Here is an 18479-nt window from a genome sequence, read left to right as displayed (position 1 = left end):
AAAAACTTTGGTTACACGTGTATCGTTTGATTTACAAATCAAATTATCTAATTTTGTGGATTTGATGATGGCAATTTAGGCAAAACACTGAACAGTGACTAAATACACCAAATTGATAGATAGATAGATGTTTTTATTGATGCATTAATAACAGGATTGTTTTGCACACGTCAGACACTAGATAAAAAAAATAATTAAAATACAAATACAAAAATGACAGCAAAGAAAGCAGAGAGAAAGAAACAGATAGAGTATGTATAAAACTAAAACTGGCCATAGGAAAACCGTGTGACAGAGAAACATAGATGATTGTCTGTGCGAGACGAAGCCAGAAAACCTAATAAAATATCTAATAGGCGAAAACTTCGGAGCAATGTTGCCAGATTCATCCAGTTAGTTACATAATTTTACACTTATCGCAAATACATTATCAAAATTCTAGTCGACGAGTTCAGAGAGACGTTTGACAACATCGCAGCAAAATTTCTGCCTTCTTGGACTTATTTTAGGTTCTCTGTCTTCGTCTCGCGCATGCAATTTGGTTTTTTTCTTTTCCACATGCAGATTGTAGTCAAAAACTCTCTATTTAGAAAAATCTAATTCCAGCACAGTGGATAACTTGTGATTGGTCAGGCTTTCAGCTGCTTTTACTTGACCACCAATAACAATGCTATAATTTACTGAAATACTGCATCAATTCTAATTATTTTGATTCATTCTGTATTAGGTTGAAAGCACCACAACCCTCATTATTTGTTCATTAAACTGATGCGCCCAAATTTTCACCGATGCGATTAAACCACAAGCCCATATGTTATTTTTAAATAAATCAGAACATTTACTAATTGCGGAAACATACGAGAAATCTGTGCAATGAATTTTACATTATCTAATTTAGTAAAATTTAATTAACGTTGCATAATAATTCTAAATAAAGAATTTTCTATTTTTTTAACTTATTATTAATTATCGTTTATGATTCATCGATGGGTTACTTACGTGAATACGCTGAAAACATTATCGTTAATAATTTTTTTGATGCAGTCTAATAAACGCCATTAATTAAAAAAAAAATTAAAACACAATTAGCTTCGTTATTAGCGATTCTTTTCGGCGAACGACACATGCAATAAACGGTGACAAGGCAAAAAGATGGAAACTTTTACAGAAAAAATCCATATTTTCTGCTAATTAGAAAGTGGGACGTGATGGATAATTTAAAACTACAAAAATATTTTATATAAGCCAGCACGGAATTCATCAGCATGTTCCGAACCACTGAACTGATGCTCTTTTGTGCATGTGATTATCTAATTTTTAATTTAATTATTATTTTGTTGTGTATTTGAAGAAGAAAAATTATAAAACAGGTTGTGTTTTCCATTCGAAACATTACTTTGTCCTAGAATGGTAATGGAGGAATATCGAAAAAACATTAAAGACAAGGTGAAACTATGAACTATAAACGTTAATATTCGATATCTGTAAATAATTAAATCGGTTAAAATTACACAGCTCATCCCCAACTAGTAAGAAAACGACTGATGGCTGTATTTACCCCATTTCAGGGGCGTAACGTCCTCGATAGTGGCCTTGCTAGGTCACCCTCAAAGCGAAATCAACCGACGCCACTGACTCGACAATCCAGAACTCAAGCCCCACCTTAAAAACTCTGAAAAAAAAACACTAGAAAGGTTTCTCATTGGTCCACGACAACCATTCGTTGACCTAAACCTTCAACGGCCTCAAAACCTGAAAATGGTCGTTGTAGTCATTGTGATGTGGCCGGTACTGTAATCGGTGATTTTGGAAAATTTCAAGGTGTGAACATCGTCATTTTCTTTTTTGGAAAGGCGTTTTGATTCTATTTGGTTTGCAGATGATGAACAAATTCAAAGTGGCCGGCCTGGTGGCCGATCTGATGCCCAACATCAGATTGATCCAGGCCTCTGGCCACTTCATGTTCAATTATTACGCGGACGATTCGGGTTCTTTACATATATTGAGATTGGCCTACAGTTGTATGCATTTGTTTCTTGTTTTACTCCAGTATGGGTGAGTTTACATTGTCTAAAATTAAACGAAAAGATCCTAAAAAATGGTACTTATTTCAAAGTCTACATGTGCAGAATTGTTTGTGATTGGTCAAAAAAAGAAAAAACTTTCCTAATGATTTAACAAAAAATAGTATTGTAAGCCTTATAACCGAGTGCATCAACATATTTTTAAAAACATTACACTAAGTGAAAATTCAATTAATCCGCAAATTTGTGTCAAAGAAATTTAGTCTTTACGGACATTTCTTACAAATATCTTGCCAACAAATTGAAATGTCCTAAAAACTATTAAGATAAAAACATTTTTTTTTCTAAAGTACCAAAAAAATCTTAAATCAACTGTTTGTTGTCCTCCACAAGTTGTCCTCCAGCCGTTATTTTGATCAGGCGACGTTCACTCCATCTATCCAACTATAACGGTCACTAATCACCTGGAGGACAAACAAAAGTTGCTTATTAGTCTGTTTAATCAAGTGATCAGGCTGCATTTTAAACACCTCGACAATTTTTAAGTATTGTGTGACTCTGCTGCTTGCTTAAATTGTGTGGGTAGTTGGAACACAATGAAAATTTGCACTTTTTTCCAAAAATAGGCATTTTTCCAATTTTTTAAGGGTTTTAAAATACTTTTTTTGTGTTTATGTCACCTAATATGAGGTTATTTGGGATAAATATGCCTTTTGCTGCACATTGGAACCCTTCTTTTTGCTTAAGTGTAAAAGTCTTGTCTCAAAGAAACCTAAAAGGTAATCTTTGTCATAAATGCTTATTTCAGGCTTGTTAATCTCAGAAAAATCATTTTAAGCTTTTTAGAACAAATTTTTATCATATAACACTTTTTTAGTATTACTCAAAGGTAAACTGATTTCAGGTGTATTTTTGGAAATCTGGTCCGAGAAAAAGACAATGTAAACTACCTAGCTGCCAACACCATAACCATTCTGTTTTTCACGCATTGCCTGACCAAATTCATCTATTTTGCCGTGCAATCCAAGCTGTTTTACAGGTAAATCCGTAAATATTGACTTTTAAGCTTTGAAAACGAACGTTTTAAGAACTTTGGGAATATGGAACCAGTCAAACAGCCATCCGATCTTTCTGGAATCGAACAACCGCTACCACGCTCTAGCTTTGAAGAAAATGAGAAATCTTCTCTACATCATCATTGTCGGAACTATTATATCCGCTTGTGGTATTTTTTTTTTAATTTTGGTTAATTAAATGAGTAAAAGTAACAAAAACACAGCTTGGACTGCCATAACTTTTGTGGAGGATAGCGTCCACGAAATTCCAGATCCGGACAACGAAAACTCTACCATAGTGGAAGCGATTCCACGATTGCTGATCAAGTCCTGGTATCCTTTCAATGCAATGTCTGGGATGACCTACTATATTGCCTTGGTATGACCCAGTTTGATGGTTTTTTAGCCTGTAACCTAACATTTATTCAAGGTGTACCAAATTTACTATGTGTTCTTCTCAATGTTTCATTCCAATTTACTGGACAGCCTGTTTTGTTCTTGGTTGATTTTTGCTTGCGAACAATTGCAACACTTGAAAGAAATTCTGAAGCCTTTAATGGTAAGTTTGTTAATTGTTTTCTGGTAGTACATTATCGAAAACAACCTTGTAACAGGAATTATCAGCCTCTTTGGACACTTACGTCCCCAAATCTGCTGACTTATTTAAATCACCTGGAAGTGCCACATCGCAAGATAATTTAGTAGATAATGGTGAACCATTTAAAAAAAAAACGCTAAACCATAATGAAGTTAAAATTTTGTGCAGATTTTAATGCCAAATCGGATGATCTAAAAGGCGTTTACAGCACTAGACAAGAGTTAGGCAATTTGCACTTTCGAAGCGGTGCTTTGCAGACCTTCGGTCAAGGGGGAGGGGGCGTGGGCCCTAATGGTTTGACCAAAAAGCAGGAACTGTTGGTTAGGTCCGCTATCAAGTACTGGGTTGAACGACATAAGCACGTGGTCAGGTGAGTAGAGTGAGAGTAGGTCACATGATCATTTCGTTAGTATGACAAACTGACACAAAAGCTATGTCAATCAAGCATTAAGAAAAAAAATTAAATTCACTAAAAAATACCATAATGACACTTTACAACCCCTTCATCTTCTCCCTTTGACATTTGATTGGTCTAACAGTTAATCAAAATGGTTATACACACATTTTTTTTAATTATGACTAAAACACAATAATTATAGTGACGGTTTTGTTTTACAGATTGGTAACAGCAATTGGTGATGCTTATGGTGTAGCTTTATTGCTTCACATGTTGACCGCTACTATTATGCTAACTCTGTTGGCTTATCAAGCTACAAAGGTAAATGATTTACTAACTTAAATGTAGCTTTATATTTGTATAGTCAAAAAACTTGCAAATTTTGGGATATTTGACCACCTGTCAAAAGGCTGAAATCAGTAAATTTGACAGCGTTTCAAATCTGAATTGAAAATGAGTAGATTTGATCTGAGGAGTCGAAAGTTGCCAAAATTTTTCTAGGGTGGTCCCCAGGTAGTCCGCAAAGTAATGTGTAGGGCTTTCGACTGAAATTTGATGAGAATTCTTAGAAGTGTGTCCAAAAAAACTATATCAGTAGATTAAGCAACAACGGCTAGATACGAAAAACTGGACTCACATCGAAAAAGTGTCTTAGGAATGTATTTATTTTACTTCGATATTTCAATAAACAAATAAGTTGTGAGGAGTCTTCAAAATGGGCGAAATTTAAAAAACGCTTAAAATCTACTTAATCTACATTGTTGTTAGTCTAGAACAGAAATATTGCAACATTGTGTTTAGGAAAAGAATTATTTAACGGTAAGTTAGAACAACTTCAACAAGTTCTAAATTCGTTTGAAACATGTGGAAAAAGTAATGGTATTTACGCTTAATACAACGCTTAGTAACGAGCGAAAGTAGTCCATAATGATAATACACTGTGAGTAGTTTTTGGACCAATCACAAACTACCATGATTATTGAAAAAGCAAGGTTGCCATCTCTTTTCCACAATAAAGTTCTATGTTTTAGATTAATGGTATTAACCCTTACGCTGCTACAACTTTGGGTTATTTAATCTACTCTCTGGCTCAAGTTTTTCACTTTTGCATTTTCGGCAACAGACTCATTGAAGAGGTAACTATAATTTCTTAGCACTCGTCACAATTTCGACGAAAAACTAAATTTGCAGAGTTCTTCGGTGATGGAGGCAGCCTACAGCTGTCATTGGTACGACGGATCCGAAGAAGCGAAAACATTCGTTCAAATCGTATGCCAGCAATGCCAAAAAGCACTTTCGATTTCCGGAGCCAAGTTTTTCACCATTTCCTTGGATCTCTTTGCTTCGGTACGGTTTAATCTTCAAATTTTTGAAGAATTTTTCAGTAAAATGTGATTTTCAGGTTCTCGGCGCTACGGTCACCTACTTTATGGTGTTGGTGCAGCTCAAGTAAGGTCTTTGAAGTTGGTTTTTTTATTATACCGTCACAACTAGTACAAATTTTCTGTTTTTAATCTGTGATAACTTCAGTAATGCATACTCATTGCTTCTTTATCAGTTTGTACTGTTTTAATTAATGTGTAGCCCAGGTGAGCTTTCAAATTAAAATTCTACTGAAAAGTTCTGATTATTACAATATTTTTCATTTTGCAGAGTAATTAATAATTAGTACTGTTTCAGAGCAAATTTGAAAGTTGTTTAAACTCGTAAAAGTTTCGTAATTAAAATAAAAGTTGGATTAAGCCTAATCAAAGCGCTTTTCGCTTAAATACAGGTAACTTTTATGAGTTTTCAGGTTGCGAATTATTATATACAGGGACTTAAAATGTCAGTCTAAGCTTTAGCGTAGTCAATACAAAGCATCTAAAATTGTGAATAAGGTTTAGTTAAGAGTCTCTGTTATTTAGAGCACAAAGTTTTTAGATGAACTGATGATTTGAATCTACATGTACAGCATTTGCGTAAATCCCAGTCAAATCTGCTGTTTTTGACCAATCACAAACTGCTCACTGTGCTGAGAGTAAGCAAATGCTGTACATGTAAATTTAGACTTTCTGATAGAGTGGTCACGGGACAAACACACCTGTATACAAGTAATTATTTACGATCAATGCAATACGATAAGTTTATATTTAAGTTAATAAAAGTGTAATTATTAATGATTGAAATTTAATATCAGGCATTCACAGGGCGCCTTTTACTATATTACTAATTACTACTATTAAATTTGTCACTTAATTAGGAATTTAAGTATTTTTTTAGTTGGGAAAATTAACGCTGTAGGTTTACTGTAGTACAAATATAATTAATCTATTCTATTCAGATTAATTAAGGTAATTTTTCTTATGTATTTTTAAGCAAACGTATTTTGGCTAAGTTTACATGTGTAGTAGCATTTGCTCACTCTCAGCACAGTGGCTAGTTTGTGATTGGTCAAAAAAAAGCAGCTTTTTTTGACCAATCACAACGCAGTGCTGTGATTTATGCAAATACAGAAAATTGGCAACGGTTGGTTGCTTTGTATTGAAAAATGTTTTCAATATATTTTCATCCAATTCTGGAATTATTAATGGGTTCCCATCCACGTTCAAGTGATTTATGAAGCGTCAAAATGGTTATTGACAAAATACATGACATGATGAAAACTTCAATTTACAATAACCTGCTCTTTCAACCAGCACCTAAATCTTTCCTTGTTCCTAATCCCTGATCAATCTAAATGGAAGTTCCCAGGTCGAGCAGCCTTTTTGCAGAAGGGCAAAATCGATAATTTGCACATTCAAACCTGTGGCTCCATCTGACGTCGTTCTTGTCAAACGCTCAAACCCCATTCAGCCCGGACACAATCATAAGCAATATTACCTAACCTTATTATGAATGTTTTAATTTGTTAAAAACTCGTTTAATTAACCGTGTAAGAGTAGTTTTGAATGTGCAACGTGACTTTTTAACGTGTTTTAGTCCGAGTTTTAGTGATCACTTTTAACGTAACCAGTGATACCAGGATATATTCGCAAAAGTGTCTGTTATAATTATAGCACAAAATCAATTCAAATTGCTCAACTAGATTTAGGAATTCCTATTATTGGCCAATCTAACTGCCCTATTTAGATTTGTGTATTATTCAAATTAACTGTTGCTGCTGATCAACCAATGTGATTTGATGAAAAAAAGCAATATTCTAGGTTAAAAGCAAATTTCAAACTTAATTTACCCTTCAAGGTAAGTCGAAAACTCCCTAGAGTAGAAGCAAGTAATTTCCTCAGTAAAACCTTATTTAGTCCCTGCAAATTTAACCCTAAAATAATTTATGACCTAATCCAAGTAAATTAGTTTTAGCTGGAGGCTAATTTACGTAACTTTGACGAAAGTTTGTGGAAAAAAAGTTTTAACAAAAATATATTTTTATCCACAAGGCAGTATTTTCATTAACTCTCAGCATTGTTTCTAGGGTGTGATTGGTCAAAAAAAGCAGCAAGCTGAAAGCTGCTTTTTTGACCAATCTCAAACTACCCACTGTGTGGAAATTTACGCAAATTCTGTTCTCCAGCATACTTTCTCTTTGTTGGACAACTGTAGGGCCAATTAGTTAGTCATGTCCAAAAGCGCAACGATATTTTCCAGCAAATTACACAAACTAACACTAACTACCCTTCCCAAAGGTTAGACGGAAAATAATTTGAAACTTAACCGAGCTAGGCGGGTAGAGCTCGAATCAGCTAAGAAAAGGCCACAGGCGTCATCAAACGATGATGTCACGATCTCTGTACGTCTCGCTTTAAATATTGCTGCTCTCGTTACTTTCCAAGTTGTTGCAGCCAGTCAGTGGCGTGCTATTATTTTATCAGTAAAATGAAACATTTTCGTCGTTTTTAATAAAGAAAATAAAAGACAACAAGTTTTTCAAAGGAATGGAAACTCCTTCTGCTTCTTTCTTCATAAATTGTAAGACGTTACTGACGATTTCACGGCCTTGGCTGTATATGATAACACCTTTCTTTCCAACCTTTTTGAAAGACATTTTGACAAAATAACGTTTTTTATTCATAACACTATGTGAACTTCAACTGCGACCATCAACAATACAACCAAAACACCAGACTAAAACGGAACCTAACCTAACCTAACCCCCTAAGTCTCCCTGTCCGCCACTACATTTTTTTAAACTTGGCAACACCGTTTAGAGTGCCGGCTAGTAAAAGCATATAAAAAGGTCCAAATGTACCTGGCCGCTGCCGCATCTGTTTTAATTGTGTCCAAGTAAAAACCGTACTACGTTGCCAAGTGGCTTTTTGACCGCTTAACAATATATTTTCGGGAATATTTTAATAGGACGCCTCTGATTATATCTAATGCGACGGCAACTGTAGAAGGAGAAAGAAATAGTTTTAAAAACTGCGTCATTGATGATGCGGTGGCCTTTTCTCATCTGATTCGAGCTCTACTCCATGTTGATTTAAAGCCAATCCACTAATGGACCTTGCATTACGTAAGGGCCGACAAGTTTCCAACTACGTGTTTTGGTTAATTGCGTGTAAATGTGCCATATATGTTCAATAATGTCTGTAGGAATGAAAGAAATCAGTTCTTTGTTAAAAACACTGATTATGTAGAGCAACGAGGGAAACGAGTTTTCTAATCAAATAGTTAAAAAAACTGGTTAGGATGGTAACTTCAAATTAAACAGGGCTGTATTTAGTGGTAAACGAATTTGTCAGTCACTTTGTATTATTACGTCAAATATGCTGCCGTCTAAATGGAAAAAAAACAAAAATCTTTTTCAGGGAGCTATAAAATGACAAAACTTTCTTAAAACTGGTAAATCTGTTAACATTCACAATAAATGTTTTTTAGAGCTCGATGAGCAGGGTTTTTGACAGATGTGACGTGATGCTGTTTCATTTGGAGCTAGTCCCATACGTCCAAATGCTGCAATACCACTCTATGAAGCTATAAAAGTAAAAAAAAAACATACTCAAAAGCAATACAATTCAAGCGCAATTTAAATAATTTTTGTAGGTTCTTGAGTTGAATTTGGCCAGTTGTGACTTATTCAAATTTTTTTTTAAATTTTAAGACAAAATTCTGTTTGTTTTAAGATCAGAAAATCCATGTTAAGTAGACGTAATTATAGCATTTTCTAGCAAATTATAGCAAAATTACAAAAAACCAAAAAAAAAATCTGAAAGATCTAGTAAACTTTTTAAAAAACTACTCACAGTGTATTATCATTATGGACTACTTTCGCTCGTTACTAAGTGTTGTATTAAGCGTAAATACCATTACTTTTTCCACATGTCTCAAACGAGTTTAGGACTTGTTGAAGTTTTTCTAACTTACCGTTAAATAGTTCTTTTCCTAAACACAATGTTGCAATATTTCTGTTCTAGACTAATAACAATGTAGATTGAGTAGATTTTAAGCGTTTTTCAAATTTCATCCATTTTGAAGACTCCTCGCAACTTATTTGATTATTAAAATATCGAAGTAAAACAAACACATTCCTAAGACACTTTTTCGATATGATTCCAGTTTTTCGTATCTAGCCGGGAAATGGGGTTTTCCTGTCAAAAAACTGTGTACTTCCTGACATTGCGGAGTTGAAGAGATTAAAATCTAAACTTTAATTAAAATCTACCAAGTTGCTTAATCTACTGATATAGTTTTTTTGGACACACATTCCCATCAAATTTCAGTCAAAATCCCTACAAATTACTTTATGGACTACCTGGAGACCACCCTAGGAATATTTTGGCAACTTTCGACTCCTCAGATCAAATCTACTGATTTTCAATTCAGATTTGAAACGCTGTCAAATTTACTGATTTCAGCCTTTTGACAGGTGGTCAAATATCTTGCGAGTTTTTTGATTGGTTGATCACCAATTGCTGTCGCTAATCTGTAAAACAAAACCATCAGTATAATTATTGTATTTTAGTCATAATTAAAAAAATGCGTGTATTACCATTTTGATTAACTGTTAGACCAATCAGATAGAAGTCAAAAATCTTTTTCAGGGAGCTATAAAATGACAAAACTTTCTTAACACTGGTAAATCTGTTAACATTCACAATAAATGTTTTTTAGAGCTCGATGAGCAGGGTTTTTGACAGATGTGACGTGATGCTGTTTCCTTTGGAGCTAGTTCCATACGTCAAAATGCTGCAATACCACTCTATGAAGCTATAAAAGTAAAAAAAGCAATACAATTCCAGTGTAATTTAAATAATTTTTATAGGTTATTGAGTTGTATTTGGCCAGTTGTGACTTCAGAAGAATTATGTTGACGTAATTATAGCATTTTCTAGCAAATTATCAGAAAGTAGAATTTAAAAAAATCTAGAAGATTCTAGTGACGTTTTTTTAGAAAAATTATATTATTTAAGGGTTGGCAACACTGGCTGCAATAATAGTGTGAAAGTGTTGCCATTATAAGTTTGATTAGTTGGGTGGTTACGTCGAAAAGTTGGGTCAGATTAGTCACGTGACTCCGTTTAGCTTTACTGTGACAGCAACACTAGAAAAACAAGCACGCTCTGCATGACAGTTTGTGATTGGTCAAAAAAAAAACAGCAAGCTAAAATCTGATTTTTCTTACCAATCACAAACTACGAATGCATTACGCAAATACTGATATTATCATGATTTTTCATTCAAGAGCAGGAAGGTTTTTTACCTTGGAAATTGTAGTCGACATCCAATTTCACACCCAACTTTAATACTCCGAGAATTTTAATGAATATTTCCCTCATGTGTTAAATGTCCCATATGAGCAGTGCATTTTCACCAGAATGACAGCGATAATTGCATTCTAAAGTGATAATTGCATTTCGATAATTGCACTGTACGTATCTATAACGACTGCATTGTTGTATAGCTTATTGCTAGTACACTAATTGTTGTCCTTGCGCAGTTTTTTGACTTTTTGTAACCAAAAAATGTCAAACGCGATGTCAACAAAAATTAATGAACGGTTTGGAACTTGCTCAATGAGCTCCATTGAGCAATCTATAGTGGCAGCAAATCCAAAACGTATTCTTTATTCGGGAAATATTCCCCAAAATTACATTCGTGCCTTAAAAACGACCTGATAATTCTGCGTTCAAACTTGTTATCTTTGCAAACTTCTTTCGCCAAAAAAATATGAAAATAAACTCATGCAGTTAAGAGATAACAAGTTTTCATGCAAAATTATCGGTAATTTTTATGCACTTGTGCAATTACCCCCGATAAATGTACGGTGTTAAAGTTATAAGGGATTTTCTAGATCCGGTTGCTTTCTAACGTCTGCAATTTACTTCCCCCATCATTTATCATAGAAGTTTTTTAATGGATCGGAAAAATTTTAGAGGCAATCCCCACTAATAATTCCTTTACTTATTTGACAAGGTTAATTGGAAATTTGATAATGCTCATTTAAAAAACTTTTCATAAATTAAATTACATCGTAAACCAGTGGAATTACTAAAAAGTTCAATTGCGGTTTTACTTTATAATAAACTGATCTGAACAACTTTCAGCGATATCGGAAACTTATTAAAGGACTGAGGTATGAGTTTCCTTCCGGCGTTGCTCTTTTGCATATTTTAGCACAAACTTCTCGTATAAAATTTCCATGGAAAATCCACGAAAGTTCCAGAGCACCGCGTGGATATCTCCAGGAAGTTTGCGTTGCAAGTACAAGGTACTGAATGAGATATAATTGGATTAGTTTTCGAAAAGTTTACGGTCGTGTTAAAGGGAAAATCTCTTGAAAGATGGACAGTTTCGTTTTAAAGGCAATTTGTGGTTTTATACTGCCGGCTTTGATGCTACCTGACAACAGTTCTAGTGGGAAAACTTTCCAAATTAATATAGTAATTTAATCTAAATTAGACAACAATCCCGTTTATCCGCTTCGGGGCTGTCAGCAACTTAACAGACCCGAGTTCGGAAAGTCAAAAATTTTAATTAAAACATTGAAATATTCATAGCGTATAGCTAACGATCTTATCCCAAACCAAATGGATTTGCATGCCTAAGTTTCTGGTCTGAAACTTTGCGCATAACTTTAACGAAAAAAAGTTTTTACAAATCTTACCACTTAGTTTGAATAATGATTTAATTCAACTGAAAAAAGTGTAAAAACAAAAAGTATGCAACCCATAATACACGGTAGTGTAACGTGGGTTGCATTACTTGACTGATTCCTTGGTTAATTGTAGATGACTACTGAATGAATTTATTTGCATTGTTGCCAATTTTAACAAAAAAATTAATTAAACAAGAAAACACCCTCAAACTAAGGACGGGTTGAAACGATTTTAATCTAGAAGTACTGCAAACCCTCTACAATGCTAAAGTTGTCTAATATAATTAAATCCTAAATTCCACGTCTTTGACAACATGTTTACTAAATTTAGCTGCTTAAAGGAATGCTACAGCCCTAACATACCAACGGAATATGTTAATTAAATTTATAAAGAATTTACAACACGTTCTTAACCCCACAAAACTTCAAAGTATTTTGCTCGGCTATCTGAAAGCTCTCTTGTTGAAGTTTGTGTCTATCTTACTTGAAACTTTGTAGATAAAAGACATAGTTTTGTAACCGAAACTAGAGAGGAGGGAGAAATAAAGTGTTTTTTTGGTTTTGGAAGCTCTTAAGAGCAGTAAATAGTGTCAATCTGCATGGTAGTGAAGAGAATATCGATTCAAAATAGCGCAATTCCATCCAATTAAGATTACTAGAAACTATTTTGACTGAATTCTCGAGAAGAGAATTATTCGTAAATTGCAGCACTGTTTATAGTTTGTGATTGACAAAGATTGAAAAATTGACAAAGCTGCTTAGTAACCATTGATAATAACATTCAAAAATAACGTGACACTGGTAATATCAACGGTTTGCCTAAACATGGCGGATCTCTGTTTGTCCTCCAGAATATTTGTTTAGGGCTTTTGTCAGGGTCAATGAATAAAAAAAATATAGCAGGAAGGAGCAATAGCAAACAAAGGGGGTGACAGAAACAAGGGGGAGAGGGGGAGTAATATGGCGGCCGTCAACTTTCGGTTGGCACTATAAAACACTATTATTATTGTCCACTGTACAACTTAATTTAAATTTGCAAAACTCAACTGTTAAAGAACCACAAACAAACAAAACAAATTAACACTAAATACAAACAACAAATTTTTGCGGGTTTGAAACTCCAAACTGACAATGACTTTGCATCAATTCAACTGCGCAGTAGGCAAATGCGCAATCAACTTCCGTCCCCCTCGCTTAATGCACAAACGGGTTATAATTTGTATTATTGTTACCTCCTGATACTTGTTCTTTTTCCTCATTGGTCAGGGTTAAGTCAGCGCCCTCTGGTGGACATCATTTGGAACCTAGAAAGTGAGTTCTCTTATCTCTCTTATAATGGGTTAATATAGTTAAAATAATCGATTTATTGTATGTGTTCTCTAACCTTTAAGGTTCTATGGTATAAATATACCCTTTGCTTCGCATTGGAACCCTTATGGAGCAAAATAAAAAATTGCCAAATTTTCACTTTTGACCAAAACTTAATGAAAATTTCCTGTCACTGTCAAATTTAATGGTTACATATGCAGCATTTGCGTAATTGTTAGTACAGTGAGTAGTTTGTGATTGATCAAGAAAAGCAGCTTTCAGCTTGCTGCTTTTTCTTGACCAATCGCAAATTATCAATCCTGGATTTTCTGTACTTTTTTGGTCCACTCGATATAGTCTTTTATATGTCTGTGGATAGCTGATGAAATGGGCTTTCCATAGACATATAAAAATCCGTTGGTTATTGATATGGTTTGGCCGTTAGAGGGCGTCAAAGTTAACTACTTTTTTCTGCACTTTTTATTCATATTTTTATTTGGTCCACTTGGTATACACTTTTGTGAACTTGTAAACTTACCACTGGAGTGATGAGAAATTGTAACAATATAAACAAAAAACTCGTTATTTTCAAACTTTTAATTGGAAGCCTTTGAAGATAAAATTAAAATGAAATTTAAAACTCTACGAGAACTAGTATAACGAAACTAAACTCTGGTCGAACAAAAGAGTTAATTGTAAAAGGGATATTAAACTGCAAGCTAATTTAATAGTAAAATTGACGGTAATTGAGCAAACTTCACCGTTCACTAAACCGAATTTAAAGGGCAATATTTGAAGTTTAAATTAAATTTGCCTGCGTTACAAATTAAACTAAATTATGTATCAAACTTTGTTCGACTCTGTATGACCACTCATCGAAACGTTAAGCGAACCGTCAACTTACCACCGTGAAATATGCGATTTTCATGGAAAGTTACAGCAAAAAGGTTTCTAGGAATGATGGATGGATGAGAAACTCTCCGGAGATTGTTCGGAGGTGAGTGAAAAGTTCATTATACCTACCTGTCGGATCATATAGCTATAATTTAAGGAAACAGGTGTAGGATTATATTAGGTGAATTCTAGTTTTGTCAGGATATTTCAGTCACTCAGATACTAAGCAAAATAATGATTTTTTTTTAGTTTTGCCTTAATAACCTGGTTTTATGCATTTTAAGAATCACCTTTTACAATCTTGTTTTCAAGTTTCTACTTTCACCAAAATTACTGCAAACGCCAAAACTTTCGTGACAGATGTTACCATTTCCACTCGAAAGTAACAATAATCAAAAGTTTGTTCACTAACTGAGGCGTTAAATCAACAAAATCCAAGCCTAACGACAACTTCTTAATAACACTCCAAAAGACTGGATCAGTTTGTTTTCCAGACTGGCAAATGGATTATTTCCGAACGATTTAGCGTTTCCGATCATCAATTAACTAGTTCCTGTCTGTTTTCTTTTTTGCCATACGCGCAGCGTTGCCATTTCTTGATTTTGTACAAAATTATCTTCATGTTGGCAATACTGAAAAACTTGATCAACTTATTGGATCAACAGTGGATCGGATTTCCCGATCGTCCTAACGGCCGATTATCCGGAATGGAAAAGCGCGCACACGCAATTTGAGATAAAGTTGGTGCCGGGAAAGTGGAAATTTCGAGTTTCGCCAGTAAATCGGGCGCTTTTCACGTGCCGGCATCGTCTTGTCGCGATTTTACGACGCGAGCACGTGCTCGACGTGATCCGAATTCTCGTAAAATTTTGTTTGTTTTACAGAGTGTTTTTAAATGGTCAAACTGTAATACCTTTAGCTGACACACTAGTTTTTTAGCCAAAATTATTGTGGTAGAGTCTGGTAAATGTGAACAATGCAATTTCCTACCTGAATTTGTTAGTGTCCTTGCTTGAAAGGGCTAAACATGTCACCCAAGTTTGAGAAACGTCTTGAACTACTTAAAACACTGAGAGGGCCCCAAAGTGTGCACACCAAACTGGAAAACCACATTTTTTTAGTAATTTCTATAATTTTTTGATAAAAAAAAGTAAATTTACTTGCAAACTGTTTGGCAACTGACGTTTGGTCTGAAAGTGAGGTTAAGTTCATTTTGACGCGCATCAATGAAATTGTCCTACGTGACTATAGATGGGACACGCCGTGTTTCAGTTAATACGCTAGAAAGTTTTTGAGTTTGAAACTCGAAATTTAAATTGTTAGACTCAAACTGTGACTTGAAAACTCAACGGTTTGTGCCAAGACTGTTGCCAAAATTTGCCTAATTATGGAGTTTCCTAGTTCTGCAAACTAAAGCAACAGTTTTCCCAAAGTACGCTAACTTAGGTAAAGCTGAAATTTAATTTCTTTGCGACAGGGAAAAAAACTGAAATGGATTTATAATGCTGTGCAGGTATATAACGGGAGCCTGGTTATTATTCAAGAAATATACCAAATATGTGCTCCGATACAGCGTATCAAAGAAAAGCCGCCTTGACGAAAGAAATTCCTTTCTTGAATTCATAAAATATAGGTTACCTTTGTTGCTCACATGTTCTGTTTGTCAAAAAAGATTTCATCTCTTTTTTTTTGTCAGATCACATGATTTTTTACTGGCAACATAAATAAGTGTCACGTGATCAACTGAACTTAAACTTGACAGAGCTAAGTTATTTTTGTGTATTCGGACAATTTTAATTTTTAAAAACGTATTTTTCTAAACAAAGGAACAAATTTTTAAAGCTACCACGTGATTGCATTGTTTATTTTAATATATTATGTCACCTGTTATATTCTACTTTGATTGCTCATTGCTTGTAAAGTTCACTTTACAACTATATAATACCATGAAATTATTAAGTTCAGAATAATGAATTGTTATACACATTTACGGTTTTTTTTTTCGGTAAATACCTTTAATTTAATGAAAAAAATTCTGTAAAAGTACTGTTTCTTCAAGAATTTACTAAGAAATCCTCACATTTTTGCACTAACAAACCGAGGTGTGGGGAAAAGTGATAAATTCCTTTTGCAAAGTCGACGAAATTGCTTTTAAGGTTTTTGCCGTGTCCAAATTGTTGGGGGAGCAAAAAATTGCGAGGTTGAATTATCTGAAAACCGGAAGGAACTGGAGTCGAGACTTCATTACGAAACCGCAATTTGAGTATTAACCCAACAAGGGCCTCGGCCAAAAGGAGTAATCCGATTAGGGCGCATTTTACCGCCAGTGATTAGGGTAGCTAAAATCCAGCTGTTAGCTTTTTTAATTCATGTTTTACACAGATTTTTTTGCATTTTTCTAAAAAATTTAAAATTCCTGTGAAAAGCGGCTCCAGTTTCTTAATCCAAACGTTTAATTTCAATCTCGTTGCCCGGGGAATTTGAACTGGGTAACTTGATAACGGTTTAATTAATAACTTTTTCTTGGAACAAGTGAAATATTGCACCAAATCACGGCCTTTAGACTAAAGAAAATTTTAGAAGGCATTCACAGAATTAGAATACAATGTAATGCTTCTAAAAAACAAATAGACAGTATGAGCTTTATTAAGGCCAAAGTTAGTGAGGTAATGTAGTGAGTTTTCAAAACCCGAAGAATTTTAATTAGTCAAAGTGGCAGACGCACCAGAACCCTCACAACCGGTGATAACACCAAACTCAAAAAGACACCTTGGTAAGTACTTTGCAAGTATTAATAACAATTTTGATACATTACGGCCTGATTATCAACTCTAGTAGGCCGAAATTTACATGTTTAAGCTGCCTGATTGGTCGTAATAAGTTTCACCTACTACAACTACAACCTGGCCAGAGTAACACTGAAACTTGACTTTCTGATTTGGTGCCATAAATGGGAAATCATGTTGGTGGCATTGAAATGAATTGCAAATTTTTTGATGGGGAAAAATGAAAATTTGAAAGGTAATTCCCCGCGGAATTTGTTTTTCAAAGGGGCTGAAACGGTAACGAACCGAATTTGCCCTCGACCGACAAATTGGGAGGGTTGTTTTACGACAGCCGCATTTTTCGTTTCCTTTTTTGCTGCCATAAAGGATGGAAACAAACTAAGTGTAAGATTATTCTACCTCCTTTACAGTTAACAAAAAACACGGTTAATAAGAGCAGGTTTAACAAACACATAGAGTAATATATCCACACTGAGTAGCTTGTGATTGGTCAAAAAAGTAGATTTTGACCAATCACAATTAACAATTCTCTGAATATGTTTTGTGCCTAATGTAACTCTAAAAGTAAGTTTTCGTGACGTACCCAAATTAAAAACTCAACGCGAAACATTAATTATAAACTTTTAATTGCTCGCGTTTATTTCGGAAAGTGTTAACGTCAATCCAGATATCGCGACGAAAGTTCAAAGTTAATTTCGAAAACTGTCAACGTCGTAAACCAACCCGACGAAATTCTATTCATTGCCCGGCTATACGACGTTGCAAACCTGCCCTTAACCGAATATTAAGGGTGGCAAAGCCCCATTCAAAAGTTCTGTGATACTCATTTATATAATTTTAATTAATTAGGTAATAGAAGTGAAAACTGAACCAACTTTACTACTTGTCAAGTAGTTTATAACACAAAAAATTGTTTATGGAGTGTGATGGATGACAAGATAATAGAACTTAAGATTCACGCTTGAATTTAATTTAAAAAAGCTGTACAGGGTGATTTGAGACGAATATAAATCATATTTATCGTAAAACAACTTCATAAAGTGTCTCGTCACAATTTGAAAGAGTATGATTGCCATTTTACTAAACTAGGTTCAGGCCCTGGCAGTAAACACAAAAACTTTCAATAATCACAGTAACAGGGACGTAATGAGGCCAAATGCAAGTTTGTACCTTCAAAGCCCAAACTCCAGTCACAGACTTCTATTTTCTCAACCAGCTGGAGTCCAGCCCTGATTTTTCTACTACAACAATCTACAAACCAGAGCAGTAGGGGTTTCTACACAAAGTTTTAAAAAATCATTTCTTCTGAACCAGTGGGAGTACGGACCTGATTTTTTTAATTAATT

General features: G+C 34.4%; 3 protein-coding genes across 7 annotated transcripts in view; 2 read left to right on the top strand and 1 right to left on the bottom strand.

Annotated features, from left to right (window-relative positions):
* Window positions 1–15432, bottom strand: part of LOC145727042 (alpha-tocopherol transfer protein-like) — a 26275-nt gene extending 10843 nt beyond the window's left edge. Inside the window, exon 1 of the mRNA XM_081976428.1 lies at window positions 15338–15432. The gene's annotated coding sequence lies outside the window, so the exon portion shown is untranslated. The remainder of the gene's footprint in view (window positions 1–15337) is intronic.
* Orco (odorant receptor co-receptor) lies at window positions 1670–6630 on the top strand. Its single transcript, XM_081976425.1, has 12 exons — window positions 1670–1821; window positions 1880–2055; window positions 2929–3063; window positions 3113–3249; window positions 3304–3458; window positions 3510–3638; window positions 3694–3790; window positions 3846–4047; window positions 4296–4395; window positions 5106–5210; window positions 5266–5421; window positions 5477–6630. Exons 2-12 carry the CDS (start codon window positions 1880–1882, stop codon window positions 5525–5527), a joined length of 1443 nt encoding a protein of 480 aa, XP_081832551.1. The 5' UTR covers window positions 1670–1821; the 3' UTR covers window positions 5528–6630.
* LOC145727043 (ras-like protein family member 10B) overlaps window positions 6896–18479 on the top strand; it is a 26529-nt gene continuing 14945 nt past the window's right edge. The window contains exons 1-2 of one of the 5 annotated variants that reach the window (XM_081976432.1): window positions 14630–15253; window positions 16881–17120. Coding sequence is in view for 1 of the 5 variants with exons in the window: in XM_081976429.1 (XP_081832555.1) it covers window positions 17344–17368 (25 nt within the window). In the remaining 4 variants the exon portion in view is untranslated. Of the gene's footprint in view, window positions 7297–14629; window positions 15311–16417; window positions 17121–17232; window positions 17369–18479 lie in introns of those variants that run through there. The other 4 variants (XM_081976431.1, XM_081976434.1, XM_081976433.1 and 1 more) reach the window with 4 other exon arrangements.

The sequence above is a fragment of the Ips typographus genome, linkage group LG3 (genome assembly GCF_016097725.1).
Source record: "Ips typographus isolate SLU linkage group LG3, UJ_Ityp_2.0, whole genome shotgun sequence".
NCBI classification, from domain to species: domain Eukaryota; kingdom Metazoa; phylum Arthropoda; class Insecta; order Coleoptera; family Curculionidae; genus Ips; species Ips typographus.
This window is presented reverse-complemented; position numbering and strand designations above follow the sequence as displayed.

Coding starts and splice junctions, on each gene's coding strand:
- Orco (XM_081976425.1), top strand. CDS start 1,880: ATGATGAACAAATTCAAAGTGGCCGGCCTGGTGGCCGATCTGATGCCC. Junction 2,056..2,928: donor CTTGTTTTACTCCAGTATGG/GTGAGTTTACAT, acceptor AACTGATTTCAG/GTGTATTTTTGGAAATCTGG. Junction 4,048..4,295: donor CGACATAAGCACGTGGTCAG/GTGAGTAGAGTG, acceptor TTTGTTTTACAG/ATTGGTAACAGCAATTGGTG.